An 18,907-nucleotide genomic window follows, 5' to 3' on the forward strand; every position below is an offset into this window, starting at 1 on the left:
CCACGGGCTGGATCCAACCATATATAGCCCATGGGCCTTTGACACCCCTGATCTAGAATCAGACACAACTGGACAGGGGAAACTTTACCTTTTTATTCGGTGTGATGTCACTGAGCATCAATTCATAACAACCGTTCACTGTCAGTCAGTCTGTCTGTCCTTCTGTGTCTCCATCTTCTCTATCTCCATCTTGGTCTCGAGAGACCTGGGCCATTCTCCTGCACACCAAGTGAAGATCACAGGATTAATGTTGACAGGGAGGAGAACCTCAACCATCCTATTTTAGATGGAATGCCTCAAAAGCTTTAAAAGCTCCTGAGCCCTTCAGCAAGCCTGCTGTCAGCTTTGAAATTCAGCTGCCACATTTTTTTTTTTAAAGAGAGTTGGAGGAGTTGAAAAGTCCAAGGTTATTCTGTATGCTGTATTAAGAAATTCCAGTTGCAGTTAATTGGTTCTTGTGATTTATGAAGTGTAGAAGTGGGAGGAGAAGGTGGATTCTGTGTAACGGCTGAAAAATTTTCACTTTGGGAAATTGCTTTAGACATACCCTGTCTGTTTCTAAATCAATCAATTGAAGAGAAAATGTCTCGGGGTGATTGATATCATGGATACTTTCTGGATGCCTTACACCTGCGTTTACTTATCAAGATCTGTGTCTTCTAGTTCACTGACATGAGTGGGTGGACTTTGCTGAGTGGAGACCGCCAAGGAGCTTCCACTTCAGTCAGCTTGGAAGACGAGAGTGTACACGCTGATCTTCGGCAGTTTCCAGACGCTTTCCAGGAACTTTATTGGCACGCCCCCAGTTCTTATCTTGGAGATCAGGTGAATGATTCTGGGGTGATAATGCAATTTTTGCCAAAGCATTCTAGTGTCTTAATGCTTAAAGCCAAATTCTAATATTTGAAGTTAGATTTAGATTCCTCAGCACCATAAATTTTTCTTCCGGTCAACTTACACGATAAAGAACCAGCTACATAAAACATTGACATTGTATATTTCTTTAAAAAGTTTTTTTTTAACATATTAATATTGTCAATAATGAGATTTTATTAAATTTAGTATGATGTCCATATGCTGCATGGAATCACGTACCAAGTGGGTGGCTAGATCCGTTGAAAAAATAAAATAGACAAATGCTGGATTTTACTTCTGAAGCACATAAAAACCCATATCTTAAAATTTGGGGTTTCCCTAGATTTTTTTGTGACTTTAAAATACTCAGATTTTCAACTTCTTTCAATAGAAGTCTAGAAATCCATTAAGTTTTCCGCTAAATTTGAAATAGATTGTATTCTTCTACATACAAATTCTTATTTAAAAAATAGCTGAGATGCTTCTGTTAAAAATAATTCTAAAAAAATAGTTTTTTTAAAAAAATTGTGGATATCAACTAGTTATAAGTAAGCTGTTTAGTATGACAAAAACACAAGTCCTGGGTCAAAAGATAAGATTCCCCCAAGGCCGATATAAACAGGAATGAGAAAAGATATGGGGAAAAGAGGGGGAGGAGAAGCAGTAAGAAACAGGTGCATGAAATAAAGAAATATGGAAATAGTAAAATGTTGAAAAGAAATTGTTTTTTCAGAGATAATGGTTGATGAATTAAAAAGGGGATTCTGCAGGGTGACAAGGGGTAATAAGAATATTTCTGCAATTAAAAATATTTAGAAAATAGGGTAATATAGATACTGATAACTCTTATTAAAAATCAAGAGGGGAAAATATGCTGTGGAATCCAAGTGAAAAGATGTAATGATTATTATTGTAACTTCTTAAAAATAATGGTTTATTGGGAATTAAGATGAGGGAATAAAGGTATATTTTAATCATTGAGGTGTCACACTCAAAACAGTAAAAGGGAGGAAACCTTACTTGTTTGTTTGTTTTTTAGTGTTAAAATTTGTATTAATCTAGAATTTATTAAAAAAAATGTGTAATAGAAAGGGAATATGACACACTAAAGAACCAACTAAATTAATAAGTTAATATAGACTATTAAAAGCAAGGAGAGACATTGGTAACTTTTATTATTATTATTATTATTATTATTATTCAAACACATATTGTTTATCTTTATTTTTAAAATAAATATTAAAGGATTATATTTGAAATAATTGAAATGAAACAAAAAGATCTTTTGATTGAGATTAATGAAAGAGGCTAGAATTAATGTGTGTTTCTCTCCTTACTGAAAATTTGGAATGGAAAAAGTAATAATAGAATTAAGTATGCATATATCAATGTATAATTGCTGTCATATTTGTATGTAAAGGTGATGACCCAGAAGCATGTTGTCCACTAAAAGAGATTTTTGTTTTAATGTGAAAACTGAATAAAGTTTGTTAAAAAAAAAAAAAAAAAAGATTCCCCCAAGGCCAAACAACTCCCCTTTTCTAAAGGAAGGAATATCACTAATTCAAACAAACATTTGTTTGTTTGTTTTTTATTGTAAATTTTATTTGAGTTTTCACAAAAAAACATAATACAAATAAAAACATCCTTTTGAAAGTAGCATGGTCCCGGGTTACACTTCATACACACACAAATTCAATTTCATGCTCATTTTTATGTTCTGTTTCATATCTTATTACTGTTTTACATTTTTTACATAGCTTTTCCCCTCTTTTAATTTTCTCAATTTTATTTTGATTATCTTGTCTCAGTTCAAGTCATTATATTTATACTTGTCTGTCCTGTTTCAATTTCACATTATCTTTTCTCATTAAACAAATTTTCTCCTGTAGTTACTAATTGGAGTATGACACCTTTATATCTTTTAGTTTTATCCATTTAACTCTTATTTAAGCTTCAATGTATACCTTAAAGTTATAACATTCAATATAATACATAACTTCCAATCGAATTCTGCTTGGTACATTCTTAAAATACACACTATATTCTTTAAAAAAGATTAAAAATATATGTAATTAAAACACTCATTCCATTCCAATTCAGTTCTATCATTAATATTAATGTTTATTAAAATCTTAACTTCTTTAACATTACTTTTCAATTAAATCATACTTCTTTGGGAACAGTTATAAGCTTTCCATAATTAATTCCCCCCCCCCCCATTGCTCTTCACTTATATTTTATAAAACATTAAATAATAAAAATGTTCCCATCCTTTCCTAATTCAATTCTCTCATTCGTTTTATTTCATTTATTTATTAACAAACATTTCACTGGATTACAATAGCTATTTTATCCATCATTTTCATCATACATTGTTTCAAATTTTCTAAAATTATTTCTATTTCTAATATAACAATACAATCTTATGTACCCTTACAGAATCCCTTTTTCAATTAAATTTTCACCCATTATCTCTAAATAGGCCCTGTTTCTCTATATCTTGTTTCTGTCCTTTGTAACTTCTTTTCCTTTCCTTCTTCCCTCTCTTCTTCCTCCCTCCCCTTTTTACCCCCTTGTCTCTCTACTTCTATTTCTCTCTTCTGTATTCCCCTCTTCTGTTGCTTTCCAATATTATACTTGTTTTTCAAACTATTTTTCTTTTCTTTGGTTGTTTTTTTAAATCTTAAACTTTTCATTCTCTTTCCCCCTTTCCTTTTTCTTCCCCACATAAAATTACTTGTTCATTAAAGATGGCTTCTTCTTTTTCCCAATCTTCTTGTTCTGAAGGCGTTTCTTGTTGTTTCTCATAGTTCCAAATCTCCATTTCTAAAAATTGAAATACGAAGCCAAAATAACTTCCTTCTTGTGCATCTTCTTTATACTTTTTAAGTTCCATCTTCAATTCTTCTAAAAGTGGTGCCATTTTAAAAACTTTTAAACAACCACCCGATTGATTTTAGTCATTCAAATGCAATAACCAAAAATCCAGAGATCACCAAGTAATCCAAATACTCCCAAGCTGTTTCTTTTTGCTTCTTTTTTCCACTTTCTCTTCCTGGGGTTCTACTATTTTGTTGCCACGTTTCAGTTAAAATATATCTTTTAGAAGTCTTGTTAAAGTTTTACTGTAAATTCCTTTTAATTCCAGGCAGTCTCCTCCCTTTTTTCCAGATCCTGCCCTTTTATTATTTTTCTTTCCTTTCCTGCTTTTAAAAGCTTTTAAGTATCCAGAAATCTTTATTATCCCTTTGACATTTTATTTTCAGCTTCAATGCTTATTGATGTCAAAGTGGATTTTTTTTCCAATTTCTTGCTTAAATCTCTTAGTTGTCAATATAGGGAAAGGGAGAGAGAAAAAAAACAAATCCTTTCCTCTCTCCTTCGCTGCTTCAAAGTCTTCTTTGGGAATGTTACTTTTTTTTTGTAGTTTAAATTCCAGGGTACCTTAGTTGTTGCTTTTGAAGTTTAACTCGGTCAACCAAGACTTTCTCTTCTTATCTTCCTCCTGCACATTCTTTTCCGGTTGAGTTCTTCTTTGAGGTGGCCATTTCTGACCACCGCTGCAACCACCTTCGGGAAAGGGAGTAATGGCCAGCTGAGGAAGAGAGATGTGGCTCTCCTCAACCCTGCTGGCAGTCTCCCCCTTCTTCATCACCTCTATGGGGTGGCTTAGCCCCGAAACCAGCCGGCTCGGGGTGCTCCAGCGGCGAGCACAGATCAAAACTGCGCACAATCGCGGTTTCGGTCTGTCCGCGAAGAAGCTCAAACCGGAAGTCCCAAACATTTCTTTGCTTTGAAGAGACATGAAACAGCACAGGATCCCTTGTGGCACTTAATCTCTTTCTATTCATTCCACTATGATAGTCTTACCGTCTTAATTTTAAAAGGTACTTTTCCATTGGAAAAATGTCAATTAAAATAGGATCCTTGATACAGAAAAGTTTTAAATTAACTTAATACCAGGACCTTGAATTGGGGTCTTGAGAACAATTTTGGGCAATATATTTGTTGTGGTCCGCTGGCAGCCTGCAGAGAAGGCAGTAGAGTCGGACAGTGGGGAGGAACATGGAGCAGTCCGGGAGTCTGGGGAAGACTCAGATGAGGCTCCTGCGTCCGATACAGAGATGGGGCCAGGGCCATCTGGGAGTTATGTGCTGACTCCGGAGCCTCCAGAATCCAACAGCAGCAAGGCAGAGGAACAAGGGGAGCCTGTTCCCAGTGCACGCATACGCAGAGCTGCCAAAAGGCAAGAACAGTTAAGATAAAAGAGGCGACTCAGGAGTAAGGCTTGGAGGTGATTGGCCCTCCCATAAGACATAAAGGAGGAGCAAAGGGACAGGAACCTTTGCAGGAAGCAACTTTGTTCACTCTGTTCGGATTAAACCTTGAAGCTCTGTGTGGACTTTGTACTCCGTTTGGCTTTTTACAGTTAATTTGGCACTTTAGTTGTTGGCAGCAATTCAAAGGAGAGAAAGGTGGGTGCTTATCTCAAGAGACTGTTTGGGACTCATTATGGGCTGGGAATGACATAATTCCCAGCGTTGAAATAAAAAGAGAGTTGTTTGGACTAAGTGTGTGACAATTATGGTCTCAGGAAGCCTTGGTCAGAACAATATTCTTGCTTTCAATACAGGTCTCCTCCTATGCTGGATATTTGAAGTATGAGTTGCATTCAGACATTCAAAGAGGTGATGTGTTCATACCGATGGAATCCCGGGCTGACGTTATTCTCAAGGTACATCTCCCATTTCTCTTCGGTCTTTGATCTAAATGGCATCAGGTCCAACTGTGTTTTCTTTAATTCATGTGTTTTTGTTCTTTCCTAGGGAAACCAAATGAGTATTATGTTTGTTGAAGACTCCTATCCCGCTCCTGGAGAGATTTATAAAAGAGAGCTTCAACTGTTGGAGGTCAGTTGAGATTTATAATCCCATGGAGAAGGTGAATGGTTCTGCTCAGTGGGTTTTCCAATGATTTTAGACACTTATTTTGGATTAGATCCTATCTGTTCAGGAAGGAGAACATTGCAGAGTGATAGCCTCAATCTCCAATCCTTATTCAATTAAATTAATTTAAAGTGGTATCTTATTAAATTAATTTTATATAGTTATTTAGTGAATATAGTGAAACTTACGTACATAAAAAACTAAATTATATATGATTCAGGGTTGATCATTCAGTTCTGGAATCAAATTACTGTTTCAGCATGATCTTTATGCTTAATAATCAATTTACATTAAAAGCTGTACAAACCTTTAATAGTGAAGGATGTAGACTTAAGACATAAAATAAACAACCAGCAGCTCAGGTTTGAAGATCTGTTTTTTTGTGGACTATGACATGTTACCTTAAAGAATGGCTTCAGTTGCAAACATGTTGGATCCATCTATTTAGTTTTCTATCTATCCATTCTCCCCTCTCTTCCCCCCATCTGTCCATCTGTATCTCTCTATATCTATTTCTCTATCTCTCTAATCTCTCTATATCCATCTCAATCTATCTGCCTGCCTGCCAGCCAGCTTGCCTATCTATCTATCTATCTATCTATCTATCTATCTATCTATCTATCTATCTATCTATCTATCTATCTATCTATCTAATCTAATCTAATCTAATCTAATCTAATCTAATCTAATCTAATCTAATCTAATCTATCTGCCATGGTGGTACAATGGTTAGAATGCAGTACTCCAGGCTACTTCTGTTGACTGCTGGCTGCTAGCAGTTCGATTCTCACTGGCTCAAGTTTGACACAGCCTTCCATCCTTCCGAGGTCGGTAAAATGAGGACCCAGATTATTGGGGGCAATATGCTGACTCTATGAACAGTTTAGAGACTGCTGTAAAGCACTGAGAAGTGGTATATAAGTCTAAGTGTTGTTGCTGTTGTTATCTATCTCTATCTCTCCATCCATCCATCCATCCAAAACAGATTTCCTATTAATGGTAAAACTAAGATACAATGCAGCTGTAATCTGGCTTATTGATGTAAGAAAATCACATTCCTACTAATGTTGTACTGCAGCTCAATCTTCTTTCCTAGGGTAATTTTAGACACACTGAGACACACAACCCAGTCTCCAGGGAAGAGTTGATGATGGTTCTGGCTAATCTGGAGCAGCTGCAGATCCGAGCTCTCTTTTCCCCAATTTCGTCCTCTGTATCCCTGCATCGGGTGATCCTTGAGAAAACCACAGAGACCGGAGGAAGCATCCCAGCCAATAGTGTGGAATTGTGCTTGTGCCCAGCCAATTACAGAGGAGATTCTTGCCAGGTAAGGAAACTTGTTTCCTCTCAAATTCATGTAGAGCAATGTTTCTTAACCTCAGCAACAAAAGATGTGTGGACCTCAACTCCCAGAATTCCTTAGCCAGCTGTGCTGGCTGGGGAATTTTGGAAGTTGAAATCCATTCATCTTAAAATTGCTGAGGTTGAGAAATACTGATGCCAAGAAATCAGAATCCCCAGTTCATTATATAAAGATAGTTGTAGAAGTCATTTAGGATTCATAATATCCTGCTGTACGCCATTTTGGAATGAAAGTTTTTAATCCAGTGTTCTACGAAAAAGCTAGGGTTGGTGAACCTGAAATTGACAGAAATTGCTGAGATGGATAAATTAACTTCTTTTATCAGACACTACATTTATTGGTAACTGGAACTTGCACAAAAATGAAAAAAACATGAACTTGTGATTTCTGACAGATTATAGAAAATATTATTATGACAGAGGTTAAGGTCTATTTGTATTTACAACTACCTGAAAAATATCAGAAGCCACTTCTATCTTTTTTTTCTATTCTTTTCTTTTTGTCTTTTCTTGTCTTTTTCGTTTCCTCTTTGATTTTTTTTTCCTTCCTTTATATTCACTAGCATTAGTTTTCAACTTTTTAAAAAACTGCTTTAGTAATAGATATATAAGGCAGCAGTGGCAATTCTGGTCCCACATACACACACACACACACACACACACACACAATATACACACACAAACTATATCTAATACATCTGTATCTAATATATTTATATATGTACTATATATTTATAACAAGTATGTCTGTCTTATCTGTCTGTCTGTCCATTGTCTGTCTATCTATATCCCATCCATTCGTCTTTCTATCATCTGAGATAATTCTGAATATCTGAATATCTCTATCCATACCTGTCACTCTGCCTTATTTATCTTCGTCTGTCTCAAACACACACACACACCTATTCTAGCACTGATGGTGTTCTCTGGTTTGGGTAATGAAATGCCTGCAAGCAAGCTCAGAGAGCACTAAGGGCCCCACATTCTGTCTATGTCTATATGTCTGTCTGTCTAGCTAGCTAGCTAGCTAGCTAGCTGTCATCATCTCCAAACTGAAAAACCTCAGGAGAAACTCTCAAGTAAGATGGGGAATGTTAAGGGCTCCCACCTCCTTTCAGGCATTCTGTCTCAAATGCCTTACATTGATGATGGTCTGATTGAGGCATATTATCTCCTTTGCAATTAGGAATGTGCTCCGGGCTATTACAGAGACATCAAGGGTCTATTTCTAGGGAAATGCATTCCATGTGACTGCAATGGCCATTCGGATCAATGTCTCCCAGGATCTGGAACATGCCTTGTAAGTAAAGAATATGATTGTTCAAGTCCATTTATCCCAAAGCTGCTTTCTCCAATAAATCCTGAATAATGATTTATTTACTTCTGCAGATATAGTGGAAACAGAGACAATTGGTAGGGTTGGTAACCTGAATCCTAGAGCAAGCAGAATATTTCCAGGACACTTGCCTTGTCTTTTATTTATTACATTTATATGTTTCCCATCTCCCCGATAAGGCAGCTCTTGTACTTTTTCCACATTAGTTTTCCACATTAATCCTAAATGCTTACAAACAATGGCTCTACCATTGGTTTATTCTTCTGTAAACTTAAATAAAATAAATTGTTCTTCTCATTTGCTTGATTTAGGGGTCCCTATCAATTACTTAAAAGTATGGAATTAGTAAGTAAGGTTTCCTCCCAATTACTTAAAAGTATGGAATTAGTAAGGAAGGTTTCCTCCCGACTTGGTCTTGATTTTTGACTGTTGGAAAATGGCTGTGGGTAATTTCCAGTTTAGTTTTCATCCAGCACACTTCCATGCCATCTCTGTGTTGAGATCCGAGCAAACACATCTGACACTCAGTTCACCCAGCCAAAATATTGCTTGATGTTTATTCAACATTAGCAAATATCAAGGAACAGGTAACTAAAAATATGAGACAAAAGGCAGAAAAAAATGGGGAAGAAGGAGAGATGGGGGGAGGAGGAAGGGAGGGAGAGGGTTGAAGGGCAGACATCAGTCTTAGATTATCTTGATCAGTTTAAGATGTCTGGATTTCAACTCCAGACATCTTAAAGCATTCTGGCTGTGGAATTCTGGGAATTGAAGTCCATACATCTTAAAGTTGACAAGGTTGAGAAACATTAATCTCAGTTTTTCTATGTCAAATCACTAGAAACAATACTGAGGATCAGCCATCTTAACAGGCGTCATCTTTGGTTATTCCAGTTTTAATGTTTTTTCCCCTCCTTGTGTTATTCCCACAAGTGCAAGGCCTGCTTTTTTGGGATCAACCAAATGTTCATCCATTGAATGTGACAGTAATTGACCATCTGGCTTGCCATCCAAGCCTGACACCATGGGCTGAGAGAGAATTATTGGCCCAAGGTTGCACAGCTGGCTTTCATGCCTGAGGCAGGACTAGAACTCACAGTCTCCTGGTGATTGGCTCAACTCACCCAGCTGGCTTTCATGCCTAGGTGAGACTAGAACTCACAGTCTCCTGATTTCTAACTGGTGTCTTAATCGCTAAATCAAACTCGCGGCCCATGTGCTGGCCCAGCCCCCGCCAGGTTTAGCAAAGGGGAAAAAAAATCCCGATACCTCATGTGACACTGCTGTGACAACATGAGTTTGACACCCCTGCACTAGACCAACCTGGCTTTCTCTTTCAGCCTTCATTTTTGAAAATTATGAAAATTATGGCAGCAAAATAGTCTTGACAAATAGGACATAGATTATCTTTCTTCTATTCTACACCATGAAGGAAACCATGAGATAGATTGGATGAGTAAGTCAGAGAATTTAATTCAGATAATCATCCAATTTTCTTTGCAATGGTATAGTCTAGATGTCAGGACTCCCAACAAATCCACCCCCATTCAAATCATAAGTCTCTAGCCGCATCTCAGAGAAAAGAAAATTGATTTATTAGAAGTGGACATGTTGGTGTTGGTGGATGCAACCGATACTAAATTACATCATTCATTTCCCCCTGGACCCTGGTCTTCCCCCCAGCCCCTGGATGTGTATTCTCCAATGGGACACATCCATAGCCAAGAGTTATCAATCATGCTCTCCAGTAATTTTCTTGGCTCCCGGTGATTATCTAGGCACTTAAGGAATGCACTGTTTTCCCCCACTCCCTTTTTCTGGCAGCTAAAAAGACCAAAGGAGTATCTTTTTAGTTGACACTAGATACCTCTGGATCTCTGGATTTATTTGGGTGGGCTTCTCCTAGAATTATTTTTTTTTAACTTCCCAGTTTACTTCCAGTTATGGCATTCCTTGGAGTTGCTCATCCAAATCCTAATTTACACAGATCCTGTTTTGCCTCTGACCTCAGTTAAGGTCAACTACCACCTGCTGGAACTTACTATAGTTATATATTTTTTCTTTTAATTGCCACCTGGTGGTCAAGGTATCAGATGGAACTTTCTCTGTCTCAAGTAATCAGGATCCTTTGAGGGGAAAAATGACTGCTTTTCACTCAGAAATTAGAAAAATGGAAATATGAGAAACAAGGAAAGCAGAAGAGAGATTCTGTTTTATACAGCAGACCAAATGCAATATTCTGCTATATTTTGAGCTATTGGCCAAATGCTACATGCAGAAAATTTATCATACACTCTTATTGGAGTCAAAACTAAGGCAAATGCACTGAAGATTAGAAGAATACCAACTTAAAAAACAAGACTAAGAAAACAAGATTTAAAATGAACACTGATAACACATCACAATAATAAACACATTCAGACTACAGACCTAACTCAAATTGTTTTGGTACTAGACCAGATAGTGAAAATAGATCTATGTTATCACTGCTTCTCTCCCATTTCCTAATTTTTTTAGTATCCTGGCTGAGGAACTAAGTACTTCTCTGATTATTCGATAAAGCACAATTTCCCATTTTTCTCCCCAAAGATAAAAGACAAAATCATGTGTCTGTGGCCAGGTAAAGAGTCTTACCTTATTTTTGAAGATGCAGCCAGATTTACTCTTGAAGGATTGTGAGGACAATACATGAATAGTTTGCATATGTGAAATTAGTATCATTAATTTTTTCCCTCTGTAGAATTGCCAACACAATACAGAAGGAAATCACTGTGAAAGGTGTAAGGATGGCTTTGTGGGCAACTCTTCCCTTGAGGAACACCTGCAATGCATAGGATGCCCCTGCCCTCTTTCAGTTCCCTCTAACAAGTGAGTATCTTCCATGCATCTAGTCCTCTTGACTCTTCGGTAACATCATGTGTTAGCTTCTTATTTGCCTACGGAAAAGCATACAGGCATTCCTCAATCTATAATAGCAGCCGTGATGGCACAGTGGTTAGAATGCAGTACAGGTAGTTCCCAACTTACAACAGTTCATTTAGTGACTGTTCAAAGTTACAATGGACTTGGACTTATGACCATTTTTAAGAGTTACGACCTTTGCAGCATTCCCCACGGTCATGTGATTGAAATTCAGATGCTTGGCAACTGACTTGTATTTATGACAGTTGCACTCTCCCAGGATTATGTGATCTCTTTTTGAGACCTTCTGACAAGCAAACCAAGGGGGAAGCCAGATTCACTTAACAACCAGGTTAGTCACTTTTCAGCCGCAGTGATTCACTTAACAGCTGTGACAAGAAAGGTCGTAAAGTGGGACAAAACTCACAGCCACTGTCTCGCTTTAACAACAGAAATTTTGGGCTCAATTGTCGTAAGTTGAGAACTACCTGAATTTACTCCAGTTTGCTAATTCCATAAGAATTATAGAGACTCCAATGTAATTACGACGTAGCTGTCAACGGTCCGACTAGTGAACCTGAAAGAAGTAGACACTCTTGGGATATTTGAATTCCCAAAAGGATAACTTTATTGGATACACCATCTCGGAACTGCAGAAGCAAAAACCAGCTCTGGTTTTCCCACGCAAAAGCGTACTTAGTTAAACAATAGATCTCCTTTCTCCCCACCCCTGGGTGTTCACATTGTCCAATTGTGAGACTTCCTTTTGGTATGGGAAAAGTCAGTGTCTATGTCTAATGCCTGCAGCAGTGACCTTGGTTCTCATGGTCCGTAGATGAAAGCTTAGCATTCCATTCTCCCACCTCCCTCCCCTCGCTTAAATGACAAGATGAAAGGCATAGAAGCGGCTCAGAAGAAGTAAAGCGTTTCAATCTTGACAGTAGCTTTATTTGGGGCCAACTTTAATAGCTCTTTCCACCTCTTTCCCCCCATTTTTGTCTTAGCTTTGCCACAGGATGCATCTACAAAGGCTCCACCACGCAGTGTCTTTGCAAGCCTGGTTATGCCGGATTTTCGTGTGAACGGTACCGTATCTAACCTGAATTTCAGCTCTTCCAACTTGGTTTGCTTCAGATCCAATCCATGTATGGCAGGATGTGGCTGCTCAGTTCTCCACTGATGGAATCAGGCCCACCGGTGGAGGACTTCCCATTGCCACTCCGTAAGACCTTTTTCTCTCTTCCAAAGATGTGCTCCAGGTTACTATGGTAACCCTCTCGTGATTGGCAGCTCCTGCCAGCCCTGTGACTGCAGTGGGAATGCTGACCCCAACATGCTCTTCAGTGACTGTAACACGTTGACGGGGGTTTGCACAGGGTGCATGTCTAACACGGCAGGGCCCCGATGCGAAGTGTGCGCGGCTGGATTTTACGGTGATGCAGTCGTAGCAAAGAACTGCACCGGTAGGTTTACAGCCAGTCTCTTTCCTTGGTGCATTCGCACACAATGATGTGTTTCTTTTTAAAAAAAAAATTGAAATGCTAGTTTCACAGGTGAAGTCTAATAGTCTTTATATATTGCTTACATTTATATCCAGATAGTTTTGCCCTTTTTATTCAAGATAGTTGAATAAAAAGGACAAAAATGATAAACATTATTTCAGTTTCCCCAGTCTAAATCTTGTGATTTTTCCCAATTGAAAATGCAAGTAGTCCTTGACTTACAACTTATTCATTTGGAGTTACAACGCCACTGAAAAAAGGGATTTATGATCATTTTTTCATACTTAATTGCTGCATCCCTATGGTCATGTGATCAAAATTTGGGCGCTTGGCAACTGGCAGGCATTTATGACAGTTGCACTGCTCTGGGTCATGTGATCATCACTGGTGACCTTTCTAGCTAGCTTCCAACAAGCAAATCAATGAAGGAAGCCAGATTTGTTTAATGACCACGTGATTCGCTTAACAAGTGCACTATTTCATTTAACAACAGTGGCAAAAAAAATGGGGCAAAACTCACTTAACAGCTAAATTTGGGCTCAGTTGTGGTCATAAGTCGAGGATTACCTGTATTGCTGAAGCTAAGGTGTAAATACATTGGTCAAATTTTATGTATTTGGTTAGAAATAGAAATAGCACTTAGACTTGTATACCGCTTCATAGTGCTTTTACAGCCCTCTCTAAGAGGTTTACAGAGTCAGCCTATTGACCCCCCCCCCCCCCAACAATCTGGGTCCTCATTTTACTCACTTTGGAAGGACGGAAGGCTGAGTCAACCTTGAGCCTGGCAGGATTGAACTCCTGGCAGTTGGCCAGCAGAAATAGAATGTCAACTCAAAAATATTTCTCTAGTCTTTTAGAGTTGTCAGCAGAAAGGGAGTGGGGGCAGCAATGCATACCTTAGATAATTGTTAGGCGTCTGAAGCTTCTGGCGCGCAAGATTATTACTGGAGAGCCTGATTGATGACTCTTGGCTATGGAGGTGTCCCATTGGAGAATATACATCCAGGGGGTGGGGGAAGACTGGGGTCAATGATGTGTCTCAGAGTTGGCTGGCATTCTTTATTCCTAATAAATGATTTTTTAAAAAAAAAAACTCTTGAGAGATGCGGCTAAAGACTCATGTTTTGAATGGAGGTGGATTGTCGGAGCCCTGACATAGAATTCATGAAATCTTTTAAAAGTCTTTCTCTCCTTGCAGAGTGCAGCTGTCTGCCCTGTGGGACTGGCTCGTGTGACCCTAAAACTGGCCAGTGTCGGTGTAAGCCTGGGGTGACAGGTCAGCACTGCGATCGCTGTCAGGTAAAATAGGCCGATAATTCCCTGATCCTTAAATTCTCTGCACTGCATCTGTGAGGTGTATCCCCACTCCCCAGCCAGCATAATTCACTGGGGAATTCTGCAGACCTTAAAAGTTGCTAAGGTTGGACACCCCTGATCTAGAGTTCAGTGTCCCAAATGGAGACGGTCAAGATAACCTGTGTTCATAGGTGCCATCTTTCTTTCCTTCATCCCATTTGCCTGGAAAGATTCTTCAGAATAATTTTACTGCCCTTATTTGAGTGCAGAGCAGTTCTGTAAACCACTGTTATCATCGTCCTCTTTTAACGACACCATAATCCCTTGCGGGGTGGAGGCTGGGCCACTGAATGGAGCTAACAGACTGTTTACTGGCGGGATGCCCTTCCTGTTGGCAGTGTGAAGTTTATTTCAGTAGATATATTGTCATTGTGCCCAGAGAAAGGAATATCTGCCTCTACCTAGGATCGAACTCACAGCCTCCTGATTGTGAGGCGAGAGCTCCACCTCTAGGCCACCGCACCACTCCTGTAAACCACTGTTTTAACTATTACAATCCGGATGCAACCTACCCCCCCCCTTTTTTTTCTTCTTCTTCTTCTTCTCCTTTTTAGGAAGGGTATTATGGCTATGAAACCTGCTTGGGCTGCCAGAGGTGCGACTGTGACATTGGATCGGTGAGCCCCAATTGTCATGCCCAGAATGGCCAGTGTGATTGCCGTCCCGGCGTCAGTGGTTCTCGTTGTCAGCAGTGCTCCCCTGGATACTGGGGGCTCAGTTCAGATGGCTGTTCGAGTGAGTTCCTTTCCTCATGTTTAGGCCTTGCTAATAGAAAACTCAGATTCCACCCCCCTCCCAAGCCTAAAACCACCCTCCCAAGACATACTTTGATGACCCGGGGCATGGCATAAAGGCAACACAGCCAGAAAATAGGCATGAGTCCCTTTATTTGCTCCAACTTGGCCCCCCAATGTCCTGGTTACTCTCCGGCCTGGAGAAAAGCTCTCCCATGAACCTACAACAGCCTCTGGCTGCAGATACTCCAGTCCAAACTCTGTAAGCAGAATGACTGCAATTAATTCACTCCAGCAGGGCAAGATAATGAGTCCAATAATTCCAACAAGGCAGATAAGCACACAGAAGCATGGCAGTAATTCACACAGACACGAGGAAAGTCAGGAATGCTGGCTCAAACTCACCACGCCAGATGAATTCAGTGTTTGTTCCTGGCAAACACCCCTCCCAACTGCCTCTCCTTTAAACTCCATCCCCGGGTGTGCCTTGTGAAGGGAATTGGGGCCCTTTCCTTCGTTCCACATTGTTCTCTTCTGCATTCTTCCTTGCATGCCCTAGGATGAAGAGGGGGTGGGCCTTAGTCTTCCTCTGAACCCCCTCTCCCTTGTTCTACCACTTCCCTGCTCTGCCCAGCCTGACTTTGCCCTTCCCCAGTTTCCTCCATAGCCAATGGAGCCATTCTCCCTCTCTCCCTCAGATTCAGTCTTCGAGGGGGGCATGACACATACTTTTTCTTAACTCTTTAAACATTTTATTAGATTATAGAATAAAATACCAAAGAGCAAAGCAAATAGGAAGACATAGTTTGGGGGGAGGGGAGAAAGGGAAAGAGAAATGAGTGGGTACGGGGGAGAAGGGGGAAAAAAGCATCGACTTCTGACTTCTTCTGTGGCATTAAAATAAAGCATTAACGTCGAACCACAACTTTTTACTTTTCCTTAATAATATAAACTTGCCATTTCTATAAAAAACAAATCAATCTGATCGGTAAAACCTAAAGTCAGAGTTTCATTTTTTTTCCACCTCAAACCCAGTAGCAACAAAAGTACTTCTATTCTTTTCTTTAATCAAAACAGTGACCTTTTGGAGAGCGATAATTCTATCTGGTGTCATTTTCACATTGTTGTGAGTGTTGAATCTCCAATGATGCATGGAGATAAGATATAAGATAAGACATAAGGATAACTTTATTGAATGTACATTAATCGGCATATATTAAAATTAAATGTTGTTGCATACAATTCTCAAAGAGTCCCCACCTCCAATATACACTACATAAACATGACAGAGAGAGAGGGAGGGAGGGAGGGAGAGAGAGAGGGGGGAGGAGGAAGGAAGGAAGGAAGGAAGGAAGGAAGGAAGGAAGGAAGGAAGGAAGGAAGGAAGGAAAGAAAGAAAGAAAGAAAGAAAGAAAGAAAGAAAGAAAGAAAGAAAGAAAGAAAGAAAGAAAGAAGGAAAGAAGGAAAAAATGAAGGAAGAGAGAGAGAGAGAGAGAAGAAAGAAAGAAAGAAAGAAGGAAGGAAGGAAAAATGAAGGAAGAGAGAGAGAGAGAGAGAGAGAAAGAAAGAAAGAAAGAAAGAAAGAAAGAAAGAAAGAAAGAAAGAAAGAAAGAAAGAGGTGGGAAGGAAGGAAGGAGGGAGAAAGAAAGAGAAGGAAGAAAAGAAGGAAGGGAGGGGAAGGGGAGAAAAGGTGGGAAGGGAGGAAGGGAGAAGGAAGGAAGGAAGAGAAGGAAGGAAAGAAAGAAAAATAAGGAAGGAAAGAAATAAGGAAGGAAAAGATGAAGGAAGAGAGAAAGAAAGAAAGAAAGAAAGAAAGAAAGAAAGAAAGAAAGAAAGAAAGAAAGAAAGAAAGAAAGAAAGAAAGAAAGAAAGAAAGAAAGAAAGAAAGAAAGAAAGAAAGGAGGGAGGGAGGGAGGGAGGAGGGAGGGAAGGAAGGAGAGAGAAAGAAAGAGGAAGGAAGAAAAGAATGAAGGGAGGGGGAAGGGGAGAAGAGGTGGGAAGGGAGGGAGGGGAGAAAGAAGGAAGGGAGGAAGGAAGGAAGGAAGGAAAGCAAGAAAGAAAGAGAGAAAAAGAAGGAAGGAAAGAAATAAGGAAGGAAAAAATGAAGGAAGAGAGAAAGAAAGAAAGAAAGAAGGAAAGAAAGAAAGATGTATATACCCACATACCCACATATATTATATGACACAGAGAAACAACACAGTCTAGTCCATATTATACATGTACATGACAAGACGAACGAATCTTACAAGTTTACAGGTGGATGGTATAGACTAGAGAACAAAGATGTTACAGAATCTGGTAGCCCTGCTAGAAATACTTCGAAATTTCCTCCCAGAGGGGAGCAACAGAAACAGACCGTGAAGTGGGTGTGTGGGGTCTCTAACCATGCTTCGAGCTCTAAGGACATAGCACTTATAATAAATTCCACTCCACGGTTAATGTGGATTGAAAGAAATCCTGCTTGTAAATCTTTGTCCTTCGATGTTCTCTCAACAGAATGCCAGTGTAAAGGAGGCTCCTGCAACCCCCGCACAGGTGAATGCACCTGTACCAATGGCTTGACAGGAAAGCAATGTGACACCTGTATAAAGAAGCATGAGATCCCTGTGGTGGATGGTCCAGACAACATGAGATGTGAAGGTTAGCTTCTTTTTCGGTATCTTGGTCCCAGCTATGTCTGTTTTGGGGTCTTTCTGTAATTCTCCATATTGGCTTAAAGTCAGTTGCAGGAACTTCTATCTGTCCTACTAGCCAAACTAAGAATGACTCAGAAATCCTACATGTAGCTTGTAAGGTTTTCACTAGGGTCCATGTGCTGAGTGGGTTTGAGAAAAATTTATAAGGGTTGTCAAAATGGTTAGATAAATGTAGATAAATCGTTAACCTCCATGTGTTAATAATAGAATCTTATTTGAGGGGTCCTTGATGCTCTCTGAGCTTGCTTGTTTTCTTGCAGATGTTTCATTACCCAGCTAGGTAACCTCATCAGTGCATGCAACCAGGTAACATCACTGAAAACGTTTCGATTCTCATCCAAGAAGCTTCTTCAGTTCTAACTGACAGGTGGGGAATGGAAGGATTTATATTCTTTGCAGTCATCTGGTCATTAGCACTCTGATAGTTAGAACATAGAACAGAATAATGGGGTTGAAAGGGACCTTGGAGGTCTTCTAGTCCAACCCCCTGCTCCACAGCAGGAGATTCGCTATTTGAGGGGCTTCAGAATAAATGGTTGTCCCATCTCTTTTTGAAAGCCTCCAGTGACTGAATACCCACAACATCTGAAAGAAGATGTTCCATTGGTTGATCGTTCTCACTGTCAGAAAATTTCTCCTTAATTCCAGGTTGCTTCTCTCCTTCATTAGTTCCCATCCATTGTTCCTTGTCTTGCCTTCTGGTGCTTTGGAAAATAGATTGCCCCCTTGTCTTTGTAGGAGCCCCATGAAAATATTGGAGCACTGCTTTCCTTCCTCCCCTAGTCCTGCTTTTTTCTTTTTCTTTTTTCTTTTTCTTTTTTAATAAATTTATTTATTCAACATTTCAACATTAAAAAAAAATAAACAACTTCCACTTTTTACAACAATCCCATAACGGTGTTAACAGTAATAGATAAAGTCTAAAATTATATCAATTACTTCTCCATTCTTATTCACTTATATTCTTATTTCTCTATCTAACTTATAAAACTATTAACATCTATATACATATTCAAATTTTCTTGAGATTGTGGATTTGGGGTTTTCATGAGCTGTAAGCCATAATCATCTCAATTATGACACATCAGGGCTTGAACTATCTTGCTTTGAATGTAATGAGTCTATCTCGTATATTAGCTTCACCTTTTAAGTTGCATTACTGAAATAAATGAACTTTTGCACGAGATTCTAATTTTTCGAGTTTCACCTGTAT

General features: G+C 39.1%; 1 protein-coding gene across 1 annotated transcript in view; it reads left to right on the forward strand.

Moving 5' to 3' along the window:
- Positions 1 to 18,907, forward strand: part of LAMA5 (laminin subunit alpha 5) — a 225,391-nt gene that overhangs the window by 158,468 nt on the left and 48,016 nt on the right. Inside the window, exons 38-48 of the mRNA XM_087959198.1 lie at positions 664 to 825; positions 5,492 to 5,593; positions 5,685 to 5,768; positions 6,901 to 7,131; positions 8,353 to 8,466; positions 11,243 to 11,370; positions 12,408 to 12,488; positions 12,652 to 12,866; positions 14,107 to 14,207; positions 14,819 to 14,999; positions 17,495 to 17,638. Of these exons, the coding sequence (XP_087815324.1) occupies positions 664 to 825; positions 5,492 to 5,593; positions 5,685 to 5,768; positions 6,901 to 7,131; positions 8,353 to 8,466; positions 11,243 to 11,370; positions 12,408 to 12,488; positions 12,652 to 12,866; positions 14,107 to 14,207; positions 14,819 to 14,999; positions 17,495 to 17,638 (1,543 nt within the window). The remainder of the gene's footprint in view (positions 1 to 663; positions 826 to 5,491; positions 5,594 to 5,684; positions 5,769 to 6,900; positions 7,132 to 8,352; positions 8,467 to 11,242; positions 11,371 to 12,407; positions 12,489 to 12,651; positions 12,867 to 14,106; positions 14,208 to 14,818; positions 15,000 to 17,494; positions 17,639 to 18,907) is intronic.

Source organism: Notechis scutatus, chromosome 3, assembly GCF_049901735.1.
Source record: "Notechis scutatus isolate UNSWTSFEM ecotype Mainland chromosome 3, rNotScu1.2, whole genome shotgun sequence".
Lineage (NCBI taxonomy): Eukaryota > Metazoa > Chordata > Lepidosauria > Squamata > Elapidae > Notechis > Notechis scutatus.